Source organism: Priapulus caudatus, unplaced genomic scaffold (assembly GCF_000485595.1).
Source record: "Priapulus caudatus unplaced genomic scaffold, Priapulus_caudatus-5.0.1 Scaffold28, whole genome shotgun sequence".
In the NCBI taxonomy this organism is placed as follows: Eukaryota; Metazoa; Priapulida; class Priapulimorpha; order Priapulimorphida; family Priapulidae; genus Priapulus; species Priapulus caudatus.
The window spans coordinates 523369-538368 of record NW_014577089.1 but is presented as its reverse complement, the minus strand read 5'-3'; the positions used below and the strand labels follow the sequence as shown (position 1 = coordinate 538368).

Below are 15000 nucleotides of genomic sequence, written 5' to 3'. Positions count from 1 at the left end.
ATCACAACAGTGTAGAAGAACGGGTACAGTCATGCCTGTATATAAGACTCAATCGAGGCAAACCTTCAAAGGTGTTACTAATAGACAAGCCGTCCTACAAGGGTGTTCGTTAACACATTTCTGACTGTAGTTTCAATTGCCGATAGCAAGGGGTGAGTTTATTGATCCGTCCGTCGACTGACCTCAGCTTCCTGGCTGCTGCTCCGCAAGACGGTACCGTGGCGATCACTTCAGGAAGTGCTCGTGAATGGCCTTGAACTTGTTGGGTGCAATGACGATGGGGACACGCGTCGGGGTGCCGTCGCGCGTGCCGTCCGGCCGGGGGAACGAGACACGGCCAAACTGCTTCACGTCTCCATGCTTCTCCTGCAGGGCCTGCAACAACAACGAACACCATCGTTCATGATCGCGGCTAACAGCAAACACCATCGTTCATGATCGCGGCTAACAGCGAACACCATCGTTCATGATCGCGGCTAACAGCGAACACCATCGTTCATGATCACGGCTAACAGTGAACACCATCGTTCATGATCACGGCTAACAGTGAACACCATCGTCCATGATCGCGGCTAACAGTGAACACCATCGTCCATGATCGCGGCTAACAGTGAACACCATCGTCCATGATCACGGCTAACAGCAAACACCATCATTCATGATCGCGGCTAACAGCGAACACCATCGTCCATGATCGCGGCTAACAGTGAACACCATCGTTCATGATCGCGGCTAACAGCGAACACCATCGTTCATGATCGCGGCTAACAGCGAACACCATCGTTCATGATCGCGGCTGACAGCACCGAGTCAACACAAATTCAGCTTGCAATCGCAGTCTCCATCAGATAACAGATAACAGTTGATCTTTGATATCCCACACACTTCTCACCTTGGCAAAGCCTGGAGTGGGAAACGCAGAGAAATCAGTGCGTACTTGTCCTCCCGTGTGATAAGAGGCAAGCAGATTGGTCACTGATACCTGAATCAGACCCAAATTCAGATGCACACTTGATTACTGTAATATCTATCACTAACAATGCATAATGTTATAATTATATATACGAATAAATCAATCAAACAATCCAATTATTAAGATATATTAACAAAATTAAGCAGTCGGTCATTCATTCAGATGTCAAGCATGATTCAGTCAATCTGTTGAAATTCAACAATATGAACACAGAACTGAATTAGAGCATATAAATCGTAACGTGCCATTGATAAATGAGAATTTATCAATGGCATATCGCATATCTTTATAAATTGCCTTTTTGAGATAAATGTAAATAGCGAGCGATTCACTTGCCTGAAGATCTAGAGCCTCATTTTGTAGCTGTAAAACCCTAGCTGCAGACTCTGTCAGCTGCCTACTAGGATTAGTCAATCCTGTCACTGGCTCAGCACCTGGCTTACACCTTGTGATGTCAACAACCTGTAACACGACAAGACAACATACAGCTTGTTAGTCAACCCTGTAGATTGAAAACGTACAGCTGACGTTTCGCCTCCTATCAGGAGGCTTTCTCAAAGCTTACTGAAGATTATCAGTTTTGACCACCACGTTTCCAATCTTCACGGTTTAGTAACAATTAACCCCGATAGATCTATTAGTCTACCAACCGAATGAACTTATTTAATGAGTAACATACAGCTTCCATTTACTGTTAAACCTATAGAAAAGTGAGACACATTGAGAGTATAGACAGCAACACAACGAAGTAAACGGGAACAAAAGGTAGCAACTATAGACATTAATACACGTCTGACACGTAGTGAATATAGACTGGAAACACGTGAGAGACTTAGTGAGTATCGACAAAAATGGAAATACGTGAGAGACTTAGTGAATATAGACTGGAAACATGTGAGAGACTTAGTGAGTATCGACAAGACTGGAAACATGTGAGAGACTTAGTGAGTATATCGACAAGACTGGAAATACGTGAGACTTAGTGAGATAGACAAGAATGGAAATACGTGAGACTTAGTGAGTATAGACAAGAATGGAAATACGTAAGACTTAGTGAGTATCGACAAGACTGGAAATACGTGAGACTTGGTGTAACGTGTTTTACACAGGTTCATTGAATTAGTCGAGTGGAGATAGACTGGTAGTTGTTTTAGTCATAGTCCAGCTAGACAGCCTCGCTCAACCAGATGCGCGCTGCATTGATGGTATTGGGATAATGGCAGACGTGGTTAGGTTAGGCCAGTTTCTAGGTGTGATTGTGAAATGAGGGAACGGTTGAATCTGGGACAAGAACGGGTACATGTGCGGGCAGTGTGTTTGTAGGAGTTTGGGGGGATATATATAGAGAGAGAGATTGGGGATGGGAGATTCTGGGATTCGGGTGGTGGGCCGCGGAGCTGAGTACACGCCGTTGCGCGTGTGCGCGTTCTTTGTCTGTTTGTACGATTGTCTGATGAGGTGGTTACACAGTGTTGAATATTAAAGATTGTACAGTTTACCACACAAGTGCCGGAGTTTGGATCTACTTCTACATCATTTCGACATCAACGCTCATTCCAACGTTTACATTTTGGTGCCGTCGACAGTCAAAAACCTGGGTAACCTTTTGCGGACACAACGCAAGTTATTTCATATCGATACGGGCCAGCAACGAAACGAGGAAGGATGACGGAGACAAAGAAAAGAAACGGAAAGAGCGAGTTCTGGTGATGACGGGGAGCCAGACTGGGCCGACGACGATGACGATGGCGACGAGGACGAGGCTGGAGATCGTGGAGAAGGAGGACTGTTGCTGACGCCGCGTCGTCAAGGTTGTCAACGGAGAGGAGAAGGACGAGAAAGGAAGGATAGATTCCGACGAAGGAAGAGAAGCTAGGATGCAGGCACACGAAAGGAGCAAGAACGCAAGAGATGAACGAGTCGGAAATACTTAAAATGGGTATGTGAATCAATCTTGTGTCGGCATTTCTTTCGTAATTAAAGTGAAAACGTTAGTTATAAACGTTAATACTCGGGATTTTTCCTGTATACACCAGGCAAGCATGCACCATACGTTTTTTTTATCCCTTATATCTGTTTTAGTTCAAAAGGTGCATGTTATGTTATGTCGATGCCTATATATACTTGCGATGCGGAGCGGAATAATACTTTGAATAAGAAACGCCGACACATTTGTTTCACACGCTTATTTAACTGACATTGTATGTATGTATAGGTTTATGGTTGTTTTATGAACGCATTTTCTTCATGATATATGCTTCTAACCGTTTTTTTTTGTGTGTGGAAAATCTTTGTTGTGAAACTTTGTTTAGAAATTTGTGATCGTTTCTTGAATTTGTGCTAACCAGTGACGGTACGTTTCCACTATATTGTTAGACCGCTGGACACATTTTTTCAATCAGGTTTGATTATAGGCCAAAAACATTCATCGAAATATGAAATCAGTTTTGCGTTATTTTGGATGGCTGTATATGATGTATGATGTATGATGGATGATATATGATGATTTTGTTGGCCGTATGATGTGTGGAAGTACCCCATCAGTGCCGTGTTTATTAATGCCTGTGTGCATGGGCCCTTGTGTGCCCTGGGATTATGATGATATAATCCAGTTATAACGTGGTTTCGGTAATGCGTATCGGCATACGCCACGTACGTTACAGCCATAAAAATACGCAGATTGGAGATTATTGCAGCGATATCAGAATGTTCATGCCAAATGTGTGAGTTTCTGATTTCTGTTGTGGTTAGACTTTTATCGTTACTTGTTTTCTACGTTTCATATGTGATCTCTTATTGTATTTTGATTGTTGTTGTGTATTGATTGTGGGTGATTTAATCGGACAGAAAGACGTTTTCTCTCGTTGGGTTGAGTTAGGACGATATTAGAGTGGTAATATTTTTTTTTGGAATTTAGAATCAGCGGGACGCTGAATCGATGATGGGTTCATCGTTTTGTTGAAGGAGGGGAGTGAATGTAACGTGTTTTACACAGGTTCATTGAATTAGTCGAGTGGAGCAATAGACTGGTAGTTGGTTTCAGTCATAGTCCAGCTAGACAGCCCTCGCTCAACCAGATGCCGCGGCTGGCATTGATGTATTGGGGATAATGGCAGACGTGGTTAGGTTAGGCAGTTTCTAGGTGATTGTGAAATGAGAGGGAACGGTTGAAAACTGGACAGAACGGGTACAGGTGCGGGCAGTGTGTTTGTAGGAGTTTGGGGGATATATATAGGAGAGAGAGATTGGGGATGGGAAGATTCTGGATTCGGGTGGTGGCCGCGGAGCTGAGTACACGCGCCGTAGCGCGTGTGCGCGTTCTTTGTCGTGTCTGCCTACGCATTGTCTGATGAGGTGGCTACACAGTGTTAATATTAAGATTGTACAGTTTACCACACAAGTGCCGGAGTTTGGATCTACTTCTACATCTTTTCGACATCAACGCTCATTCCAACGTTACATTAGTGAGTATCGACATAGACTTGGAAATACGTGAGACTTAGTGAGTATCGACAGAATGGAATACGGTGAGACTTAGTGAGTATCGACAAGACTGGAAATACGTGAGACTTAGTGAGTATAGACAAGACTGGAAATACGTGAGACTTAGTGAGTATCGACAAGAATGGAAATACGTGAGACTTAGTGAGTATCGACAAGAATGGAAATACGTGAGACTTAGTGAGTATCGAAAAGACTGGAAATACGTGAGACTTAGTGAGTATCGACAAAGACTGGAAAACCTGTGAGATTAGTGAGTATCGAAAAGACTGGAAATACGTGAGACTTAGTGAGTATCGACAAGACTGGAAATACGTGAGACTTAGTGAGTATAGACAAGAATGGAAATACGTGAGACTTAGTGAGTATATCGACAAGACTGGAAATACGTGAGACTTAGTGAGTATCCACAGCACGCATGACTCACCTTCGGACAGCTGCTGAGCTTGTTCAACTCTGTGAACAGCGTCGTGGTCCTCTTACGCAGCGCTTCGATGGTGCTGCCCCCCTCAGCGGCCGGCATGCTGGCCGACACTTGAGTAACGTGAGCCGCTGTACCGATCGCCTTCCGCGGAACGATGAGAGGCGAAAGACATTCCATCTGTCTCTGCCGGGGACAAACGATAAACAGATGGATCGGCCTGCTTAGACTGCTCATCGGGGAATTCTTACGTTTTTATGTACTAGCTGTGTAGCAGGACAGCAAGTTAATAAATTCCCCCAACGCTTTCAATGAAGGCTGTATCAAAAGATGATTAGGCAGACAATCAGTCAGCATTCTCTATACGCTGGATTCTTATAAATCACATTATGAGGGCTAAAATAGCTTACTGAATGGATATAATGCAGCCCCAAATGCGTTCATTCATGAACGAAGAACTGCTTCAATGCATATACACAATTGCCCAAACGTATTCATTGTTTATATCTACATTTGTTAATTGCTTCAACAAGAGTACAACCAACTTTTACAAGACGATTTGAACAGCCAGGGCAGGCCCTGACAATCATCAGTGGGTGGGGTACTTGCCAATCTGAGAGTGTCTGATAACACCAAAATGCTCAGATATTGACCTTTAAAGAGTTCCTAACTATAAGCACCTTAATGCCACACTAAACAGAAATCCACACGGTTTGAAATGTATAATGCGGTAATGCCAGAATGCAGTAAAGTATTATGTAGTAATTGATTATGTAGTAATGCAAGAACATATTACATAAGTGGAAATTATTAAACTGTGCCGTGTCAGTTTTGTAAGTAACTGAAGAAAAAATATACAAAATAACACAACTTTCATGCTTTTTTAATGAATATTTTAGCTGATACTGAATGTCAGACCTGAAATCATGCAGGGTTTCTGAAAAATGATTAATTTTCTTGTTTATCCCAGTAGGTGACAGATTCAATGCCACAATGGCAGCGAGAACCATTGTATATTACCTTCATCTTGTCGCACTTGAGGCGCCAGCTCTCCTCCCTGGTCGTGTGCAAAGCTTCTTTGAGTGCTGTGATGTGACTTAGAAGCAGAGGTGAATCCTTTACCTCTGCTGGAGCCGACGGAATGAAGGCAGGACTGCTGCTTGCGCCAACTGAGTGCGTGAAACAAATCATATTAAACATCTGACCAAATTATAAATCCACTGCCATTGATAGTCCATTAATGATCCATATGAAATATAATATATATATATATATATATATATACATATATATATGTATGTATGGGTATATAGATATACCAAATCAATATAACCTAAAAAATTATTTAGGCATCAAATTTAATGCACCAACACATAAATTTCATCTACTTTTCTCCTTATATTCACCTAAAAGCTGATACAAAAGTATGAATATAGCTCAAATCTGTTCATAACAGGTTTGCTTGACGCGTCATGCTCACACATCACGTTGGGCTTCCCTCTAGCGCATCACATGAATTAATAAACTGATAACAAAAACAAATGTTTGAGTAACCATTATAACAACACGAACCGCCCATGATTGCACTCAGTGCTGGCGACTTTGCAAGGCCCTCAACCATCGCCTTCTTTGCAAGGGATTTCAGCTTCTCTTTCAGATCAGACTTCTCATGTTCTAGAGCATCTATATCACCCTGTAGGACGTCCATCGTCTGCTCATACTCCCTGAGAGAAGCCAACAGCAATGACTACGCCATCTCAGGAAGACTAACAATGTATTTTTCTCCCAAAGTACAAGTTAGAATGTAGAATCCAGTGTAAGATAACCACACGGAAACATCGCTTATCTCATACTACATGTAATTTCAGCTCAACCAATCAAAAACCTTCATTCTGAGATTGTATCAACCAAACATATAACTCACTAATGATGTGTCTTGAACACCTGTGTACTATGCTGCGTCACCCAGCTGGGTTTGTCAGTAGTTTTCAAGAAGTAATTGTATTTCAAGGATAAAATACAAGAAAAATGTTCTACGTCTGTGTGAGAACATTGTATCTTAATTTCGTGATAGAGATTACATTATGCACTGATGGTGTCATGATCATACTTTTATCTGTGCAATGTGCGAGATAATCTGGTGTTTGGATAAACACTGATAAAACCATACTACCCCCTGTATATTTTATATACGGAGCAAATGTTCACATTACAAACACCAAAAGCGTTGTTGAGTGAATGCAACACATTATACTCTCCATTATAAAAGTTCTATATTTGTAACATACTTCTCTTTCTTCTTGAGGGCAGTAACAGCTTCGTCTAGTTTCCTCTGCACCTTGGCTGCTCGTTCATCACCATCTTTGGATGCATTCTCCAGCTTTTTTTCAGCGAGACCTATTCTTACGTTGAGCTCCGAAACTTCCTCTGCCTGCAAAATGTGATGACAACATTTCTGTCATGTACGTTACTGCAGCCATGTACGTGCACACCCTACAGAGCAGTGGTTTTCAGTGTAAGCAGTACTTCCACTCTGCTGGGAGCTGTGAGATTATCTAGGGCCATTAAAAAGCAAGGGGTTGAGCAGGCAGTGCTAGATCGTATTGACATTGGGCAACTGCTTACTGCCTGAAGTAGTACGTTCAGACGAATATTTTTCATGTGTGAAACCTAAATTAAGAACGTGAAGCTCATTAACATGTCATTAGAGTGAGCCGACAAAAATCTCGGCACTGTGACAGCAAATGCTGACAAGTGTGAAAACTTCTTTGCGTCAGTATAAGCTGCCCTCGTATCAAATGAAATCTCATCTGACATTGCTTATTCATTAGAATTATTCATGAAGATCAATGAAATGAATTTTCATTTGCAAGAGATTAAGGGAATCCTATTACAGCCAAATCTCTAGATTCTAAATTTATTTCCAGGTTAATCCTAAAAGTGCAATATAGGCCATTGTGAGCTATTCCCATTTCCATGTCACTCTGAGCTAGAGGAGAAAGGTGAAATATAAGATGATTATCAGCAAATTTCTGGCAAGCATTTGAATATGCTGTATAAAGATGTGTCTGTGCGATTTGAGGATATTTTTTGATAAAAATATCAGATTGGACGATAAATTCATATTTAGATACTGCAAATGTTGGAATAGAGGAGGAAGGACTCAGTGAATCACTAACAAATCATTACTAGTTTTGGTAGTCATTAAAGTTGTATCTAAGACTATTGTAAAATGACCACCAGACATCGAAAATTTGGCATCACTTCATCAACTTCCTCAATTTTGTCAAATTAATTAAATAAAAAAGTTTAAGTAATTTTATTTTTAATAAAATGAGAAATTACCTATGAGAAGGGACCTAGTCAAATTTACTAATTAACTGAAAAAAGATAATATAAAAATATATAAATACTTCTGTTGAGTGAGCAAATAATAGTTATCTGCACACACTTACCCTAATCTTCAAAGCTTTCTTCAGCTCCTTTATATCTTCCTCTTTTGCATCCACCTTGAACTTGAGGTTCTCAATGTCACTCACCTGACTCTTCATTGTGGCAGCACGTAGAAAGATAGGCGCTGTAGGCTGGAAAATACAATCAAGTGTCAGACCGGTAAGCAAACCAAAAGTATTAGAAGCTTCCTCTCTCCTTGTCTCTTTTCTTTTGCCATTATGGGGGGCGTTGTCAGAAATATCCTAACTCTACAATAATGATTAGCACTATTTTAACACATGGAGAAAGTTATGACTCAAACTACTAGTACGACAGAAATATCTCTGACAACGGCCTCCTGCCTCCTGATGGAATATACGGCCGCACAACCATGTTGCTCTGGTTTCTGCTAACAGAATGAGATCGCTGCTCATCGTCGATTTCGGACAGTGGTGTTAACGTGAAACACGTACCTTGCTTTTAGGTGTTCCATCGTAATCGTATTCGCCCTCCTGCATTGCCGCCGTCACTTTATTCATGGAGGCCATGCAGGTTTGCATGCTCTGCCGCAGCGAATCGAACGGTCCGCCATCATCCGCTCCGTAAACCTTGTCGGATGCAAGGAAGGCTAACTCATCCAACTTCTTAGCTGGCAGTCCATCAACATCTGTGTAAAAAACATCAGACTGACATAACGAACAATTAATATGATTGGAAAATGAACGAATTTTGCATTTCGAATAGTGAGGGTACATTGTGGGAACTTTTCAGCTATCAAGCACACTACCTGAAGAATATTTGCTATTCTAAGGTATACAGATGGCTGCCTCTGTTGATTCACAGTTTCGGACCTTTTCGAGGGAGTCACCAAGAATGACGAGAAGAGTTACAAAATGGGGAAACCGAGTTGGCAGTCGAAATGCGAAATTGGCTTATATAGCGAGTAGAAACAGTTTTTTTTAGAGGAATGGCAAAAGGATTGCTTACCACTAACCATGCACACATGGCAACACATTTCAGCACTAAAATTAATTTAAATAATCTCGCAATTCAAATTTCCATTCACTCACAATTTTTTCATAATACGTATTTGTTCGTAATTGACACACTGTTATTACCCAGTGCATAGATGGTGTCCTCATCTAGACCTATCTAATTACGAATTAACTGATTAACGTAAATTTACCAAGCTACCTTTTTCTGAATAACTTTATAACCAACACCAATGAATCCATATATTAACCATATTCAAAGAACAGAAAGGTAGATGGGTAGGTATTTAGGTGGGTGTGCGGGTATATAGTTAGCTAGGAAAGTGGGCAGGCAGATACGTAGGTAAGTAGGTAGGTAAGTAGGTAGGTAAGTAGGTAGGTAGGTAGTTACATTGGTAGCTAAGTAGGGTAGGGTAGGATAGGTAGGTAAGTAGGTAGGTAGGTAGGTAGTTAGGTAGCAAGCTGGGGTAGGTAAATAGGAAGTGCAGGAGGTACTAAGCAAGACCATCACCAAAACCCTGGATGATGTACCTGGCAGCACAGCTAGCTGCTGCATGGCCCCACTAGCGAGCTCGCTCACTGTGTGTGCAACATTGTTCAGGTCGGCGGCGCACGACGTGACGACGCTCTGCACGTCCTTACTGAAGACGAGCGGATGCTGCGCTTCATCCTGAGGCATCCTACGCTTGATCTGAACGAAGACACGTGCGAGCGATCGTTAACAGACGGCTCGCGGCTAGTAGCGTGCCGCTGTTTTACAGCACGCCGCCATGTGAGGCGACGCACCACTGAGTTACAAATAACATTATTATGCCCCGTCGCTGCTACAGCATTGTCGCTTGGCTAGTGGTGAGTCGAGGCAGTAAAACTTTATACATCCCGCTCATGATCATATGTTCCTGCACTAAACCTTTTGTGTGACATCGTACAATCAGGTTAGCATTGCAATGTCAGTTCATGTTTAAAGTCAGCATACGTACATTAGGAATGGGCCCTCACAGTTGCTAGGAGAATTAGTATGCCATAATAATATAATTTAGGATGCACAAACCCTTGTCCAAACTCAGGCAGCCACGTTGCCCTCATAGCAGGGCAGTAGTGTGTGAGTGTGTATATGTGAGTAATGGGGGTGACCATTATTATAAGATATTATATAAACTGTGCAGCTCAAGCTGCGGCAGGCCCCGCTGGAGCAACGCTGCGAATTTTCCGTGCCAACCTTCTTCAGGAACATCTTGATGTCGTCGTTGTACGTCGCGATGTCCTTGAGTAGGATGCTGATCTCGCTCGTCTCTTGACCGGGCAGCATGATGAGCTGCAGCCGGCCAATGTCCAGCGAGACCCAGTCACATGCGGCGTTGAACATCTTCACGTGATTGCCCAGGTACTGTGTGCAGTTCTCCCCGTTCTCACTCAAGTACGTCGAGTATACGTGCTGCGAATAGGGAAGGTTGTGGCAGCCGTGATGAAAACGACAGAAAATCATTATTATAATAAGAAGAAAGAATTAGTAGCCGTGTGTGAATTTAGAAAGGAAGCGAAGATTATCAGTGAGAAGCAAAGAGTTAGCAAATGAACATTATATTTCCGAAATACCAAGATACTAATAACACCTACCATCACAAGCAAGTAAACGCATACGCAATTCACCATTCATACACTACACTATAAACAGAGAGCCAAGTTACTGTAAGGTACAGTGAATAAACTGGCCAGCTTTAATCATCCTAATGGCACTCAGTGCTCTTTCATCGTGCGATCCTCATTCATAACGAAGCAGCTTCAGTCTTCTTTTATAACAACTTCTGCGCTTACATTGAAGAAAGCACAGGCTTTCTCTAGGGGTTCCAGAGAGATGTTTTCATCTAGCTGGTCTTTCTTCAGTAGCTGTATGAAGAAGTCAACTGTCTTCTCATGAAGGATGAAGTCAGAGTACAGGCTACCCACTCGCAGGAACAGATCAACGGGACAGAGTGCTAGTGAACTGTAACATAAGATAAAGAAAAGTAAAAAAAAAAAATATATATATACACCTTACATTTAACATACATTACCAGTATGGATATACCAATTACATTAACTTACGACTAATACATTGGCATCTGTGTATGTGTGTGTGCATACGTGTGTGCATGTGTGCGTGCACGCGCGTATTATACATACATATATATATTTACATATTCGCACGCACACACCACTAACATTTCTATATAGAGACATTACGTTCCAGTAAGAATAAGCGAAATGTGAGCACGATTGTATAACTAATCAATAGCTTTACATATGAAACAGATTGCAGCTCGCCCCACAATGGAAAGCTGTTCGTTGCTGCTCTATACAATACATGCACTGAACAGTTCAGACAATCGACTTCTTTGATGAGACAATACTATTTGATATTCAAATTTCACTGATAAATACAGTCAAACAGGTTAATTTAGTACGCTTGCATTTATTCAAACAAGGGAGTTAAAGCAATACGTTAAACAGGGGCAAGGAAGACAAGACAATGTACAACTCTAATGTACCTATATGAAACAAATACCTCTCAATCCTGTGCAGTACAGTCTGCAAGGAGATTAAACAGTGTACCACTCCACGTGCATAACTCGCTTGCTCTGCCTTCTGAGACTTTATCACCAGCTCCTTAGTAATCTTCTCCGTCAGTTCAAACTTTCAAAGTATCAACAAAGTATGGATTCAGTTTTTATTATGGCTAAAACAGTCACTGAGTGCAGCAGTACCTGTGCTACACATGACAGAAATGTAGTTTCTAACAAGAAATACACAATTATTATAGGGGGCCCTACAAAAGTGCATTAAATTTTTTTTCTTGTGCACACCACAATTGCATGTAATATACTGAGTGTGTGTGGGCATATGTGTCGGGCACAAAATAATGGTTGATGTGAATCAGAACTGATCAATTTCTTCTGATCAATATCACTTCTATTTAATTAGCCAAACATAGGTTTAAATATCATTATGAATCCAGTTGCAATTCGATGCTTTATTTAGACCACAGTGTGACAGGACAGTAAGTCTTGTTTTACAACAAATGACAAGTAATAATAGCACCACGGGTATAGGACCGTGAGTGTTAATAAGGTAATGTGGTTATACCTTGTTGGAGACTTGTTCTGCGAGCAGACCAGCCTTGTGGCATATGCGCGGAACCAGCAGCAGCACCAACATGGCATCATGGTCACCTTCAAACAGATGGAGCTTGCCTTATAACCACACACTGCCTCTGCTTTGCTAATGTTAATACGGAGCATGTCTGCACAAATTCTAAACGATTGCTGAATCAACCATCGCGAAAGGTAGTGCATCGTGCTAAAATGCCATGCACGCACCTGGTGTTAACCTCAATTATTAGTAGCACAGGAGTCACTACAAGCACAACTAATATAGCACTGCCACGTGAACTGTATCACTATGCTCCAATAAAACCCTTAGTTTAAAATAACACTCACATATCAAGAAATTTTGTGTATTGCAAAATGCGTGATGCAAAATAATGCAGCCGTTTACTCGTGACAATTTTTACTGATGTTTTATCTGCATGGAGATGAAACATATAATACTTTCCCAACAATCCGACCACATGCAGCAATAATGGAATTGCTTCTATGGATTGGACAAATTGTCATTCTCATATATTGATGGCTAAACACATGAGTCCTACCTCCTCTGGCCATGAAAGTATCTGGCATGAACGAGCACAGCATCTGAATGTGCTCGTTTGCCTGCCGAACTTCAAGTTTTCGCAGTTCCATGTCTATAGCCTAAACACAGAAATGCAACAATGTAGTGGCATGCCGTACAATAAAATATTTGTTACCAATGACAACGGTGTAACTTGCACAGAGCACTACATGCACATTTCTATGAGTTTTGTGATGTTCACGTATAGAATGGCTGGAACGTGGCACAGCAGTGTACGTGATTTGTGATGCCATAGCCATGTCCCATAGTTTGCTTGGAAATAACGTGGCTAGATAATTCTACACGAGAAGAAATCTTCCTGGATTAAAAGGCTCAACCCGCAATTAGTATGCATAAACCACATATTCATTTAGTAATTCATTATATAATTCCTAATTTACCGAATACAGAAGAACCCAGCTAAGAGAGCCCCCGCAATAACACGAATTCAGACATGTTGTGATACTTGCAGTAGTAGGAGAATAATCATAATTCTCTGGTGGCTGTCTGCTCGAATAACTGTACAATTGCATGAGGCAATATCTATCATAAGTTAGAATAACTCTACAGGACCATTGGTGGCAGAACATCGAATTATACAGATTATCTCTTCAGTACGTCATCGTATATTTGACTACTGGCTTCAATTAATTAGGTGGCATCATCCATGACCACTAGGGATCCAGAGCTGATCCAGCACAGTCACATGGCATAACTACAAGGCAGCTCTATGTAAGTATTGCGAATATTCCAAAGACAATGCTTCGTAACAACGTGCCATAAGTGGGCATTTTAGTGTGCACTATATACAAACCGGATTATCTTGCCTGACCTAGCAACTGCGTTGGGGGGAGGGGGGTTTAGTTTGCTAAAGCGTATAGGTCAAAAGTAAATTCCTGTGAGATTCTCTGACATTTCTATACATTTGTTTCGCCATCCCTGTGAACACCCTCTCCCCTCGACTCCCTTTCTTGCCTTGGATTTTCCATCCATGTGAAACCCCCCCTCCCATTGAAACCACTTCTCATCTTGGAATACTCTCCTTGGATTACCCATCAACAAGCCCCTATCCTCACCTTGGATTATCCATCCATGTACGATGTACCCATCCCCTGACACCCCTTCTCACCTTGGATTATCCATCCATGTGCCCATCCCCTGACACCCCTTCTCACCTTGGATTATCCATCCATGTACCCATCCCCTGACACCCCTTCTCACCTTGGAATGAGCCTTCACTTCCTCGATGTGCATTTTGAAGTCAAACTTCTCTGCGGGCGCCGTCTGCGCGCTGGCCTTGCTCTCCGATGACTGCTGCTGATCGATGAGGTCACGATTCCTCTCCTGCAACTCCTCGACGAGCCGCCGGAACTTCTGTATCGTCTGTTCATAGTCGACCATCGTCTCCTGAGATGCCTCAACCATCTTGTCAGCCTGATTAATATAAACACATATTTACACCTCAACCCTCTTGTCAGCCTGATTAATATAAACACATATTTACACCTCAACCCTCTTGTCAGCCTGATTAATATAAACACATATTTACACCTCAACCATCTTGTCACCCTGATTAATATAAACACATATTTCAACCTCAACCATCTTGTCAGCCTGATTAATATAAACACATATTTACACCTCAACCATCTTGTCAGCCTGATTAATATAAACACATATTTCAACCTCAACCATCTTGTCAGCCTCATAAATATAAACACATATTTACACCTCAACCCTCTTGTCAGCCTGATTAATATAAACACATATTTACACCTCAACCATCTTGTCAACCTGATTAATATAAACACATATTTACACCTCAACCCTCTTGTCAACCTGATTAATATAAACACATATTTACACCTCAACCCTCTTGTCAGCCTGATAAATATAAACACATATTTCAACCTCAACCCTCTTGTCAGCCTGATAAATATAAACACATATTTCAACCTCAACCCTCTTGTCAG

The 15000-nt window shown here is 41.6% G+C and overlaps 1 protein-coding gene across 1 annotated transcript in view; it reads right to left on the bottom strand.

The window, feature by feature from the left end:
* The window catches only part of LOC106815270 (dynactin subunit 1-like), a 30059-nt gene that overhangs the window by 1726 nt on the left and 13333 nt on the right, over positions 1 to 15000 (bottom strand). Inside the window, exons 13-28 of the mRNA XM_014819719.1 lie at positions 14249 to 14461; positions 13008 to 13107; positions 12443 to 12528; positions 11865 to 11992; positions 11135 to 11303; positions 10539 to 10754; positions 9851 to 10010; positions 8801 to 8994; positions 8351 to 8479; positions 7184 to 7326; positions 6468 to 6619; positions 5916 to 6064; positions 4902 to 5081; positions 1310 to 1435; positions 893 to 982; positions 1 to 375 (exon numbers count right to left, since the gene is read on the bottom strand). The exon at positions 1 to 375 is cut by the window's left edge and continues 1726 nt beyond it. Coding sequence (XP_014675205.1) covers positions 226 to 375; positions 893 to 982; positions 1310 to 1435; positions 4902 to 5081; positions 5916 to 6064; positions 6468 to 6619; positions 7184 to 7326; positions 8351 to 8479; positions 8801 to 8994; positions 9851 to 10010; positions 10539 to 10754; positions 11135 to 11303; positions 11865 to 11992; positions 12443 to 12528; positions 13008 to 13107; positions 14249 to 14461 — 2385 coding nt within the window. The 3' untranslated portion in view covers positions 1 to 225. The remainder of the gene's footprint in view (positions 376 to 892; positions 983 to 1309; positions 1436 to 4901; positions 5082 to 5915; positions 6065 to 6467; positions 6620 to 7183; positions 7327 to 8350; positions 8480 to 8800; positions 8995 to 9850; positions 10011 to 10538; positions 10755 to 11134; positions 11304 to 11864; positions 11993 to 12442; positions 12529 to 13007; positions 13108 to 14248; positions 14462 to 15000) is intronic.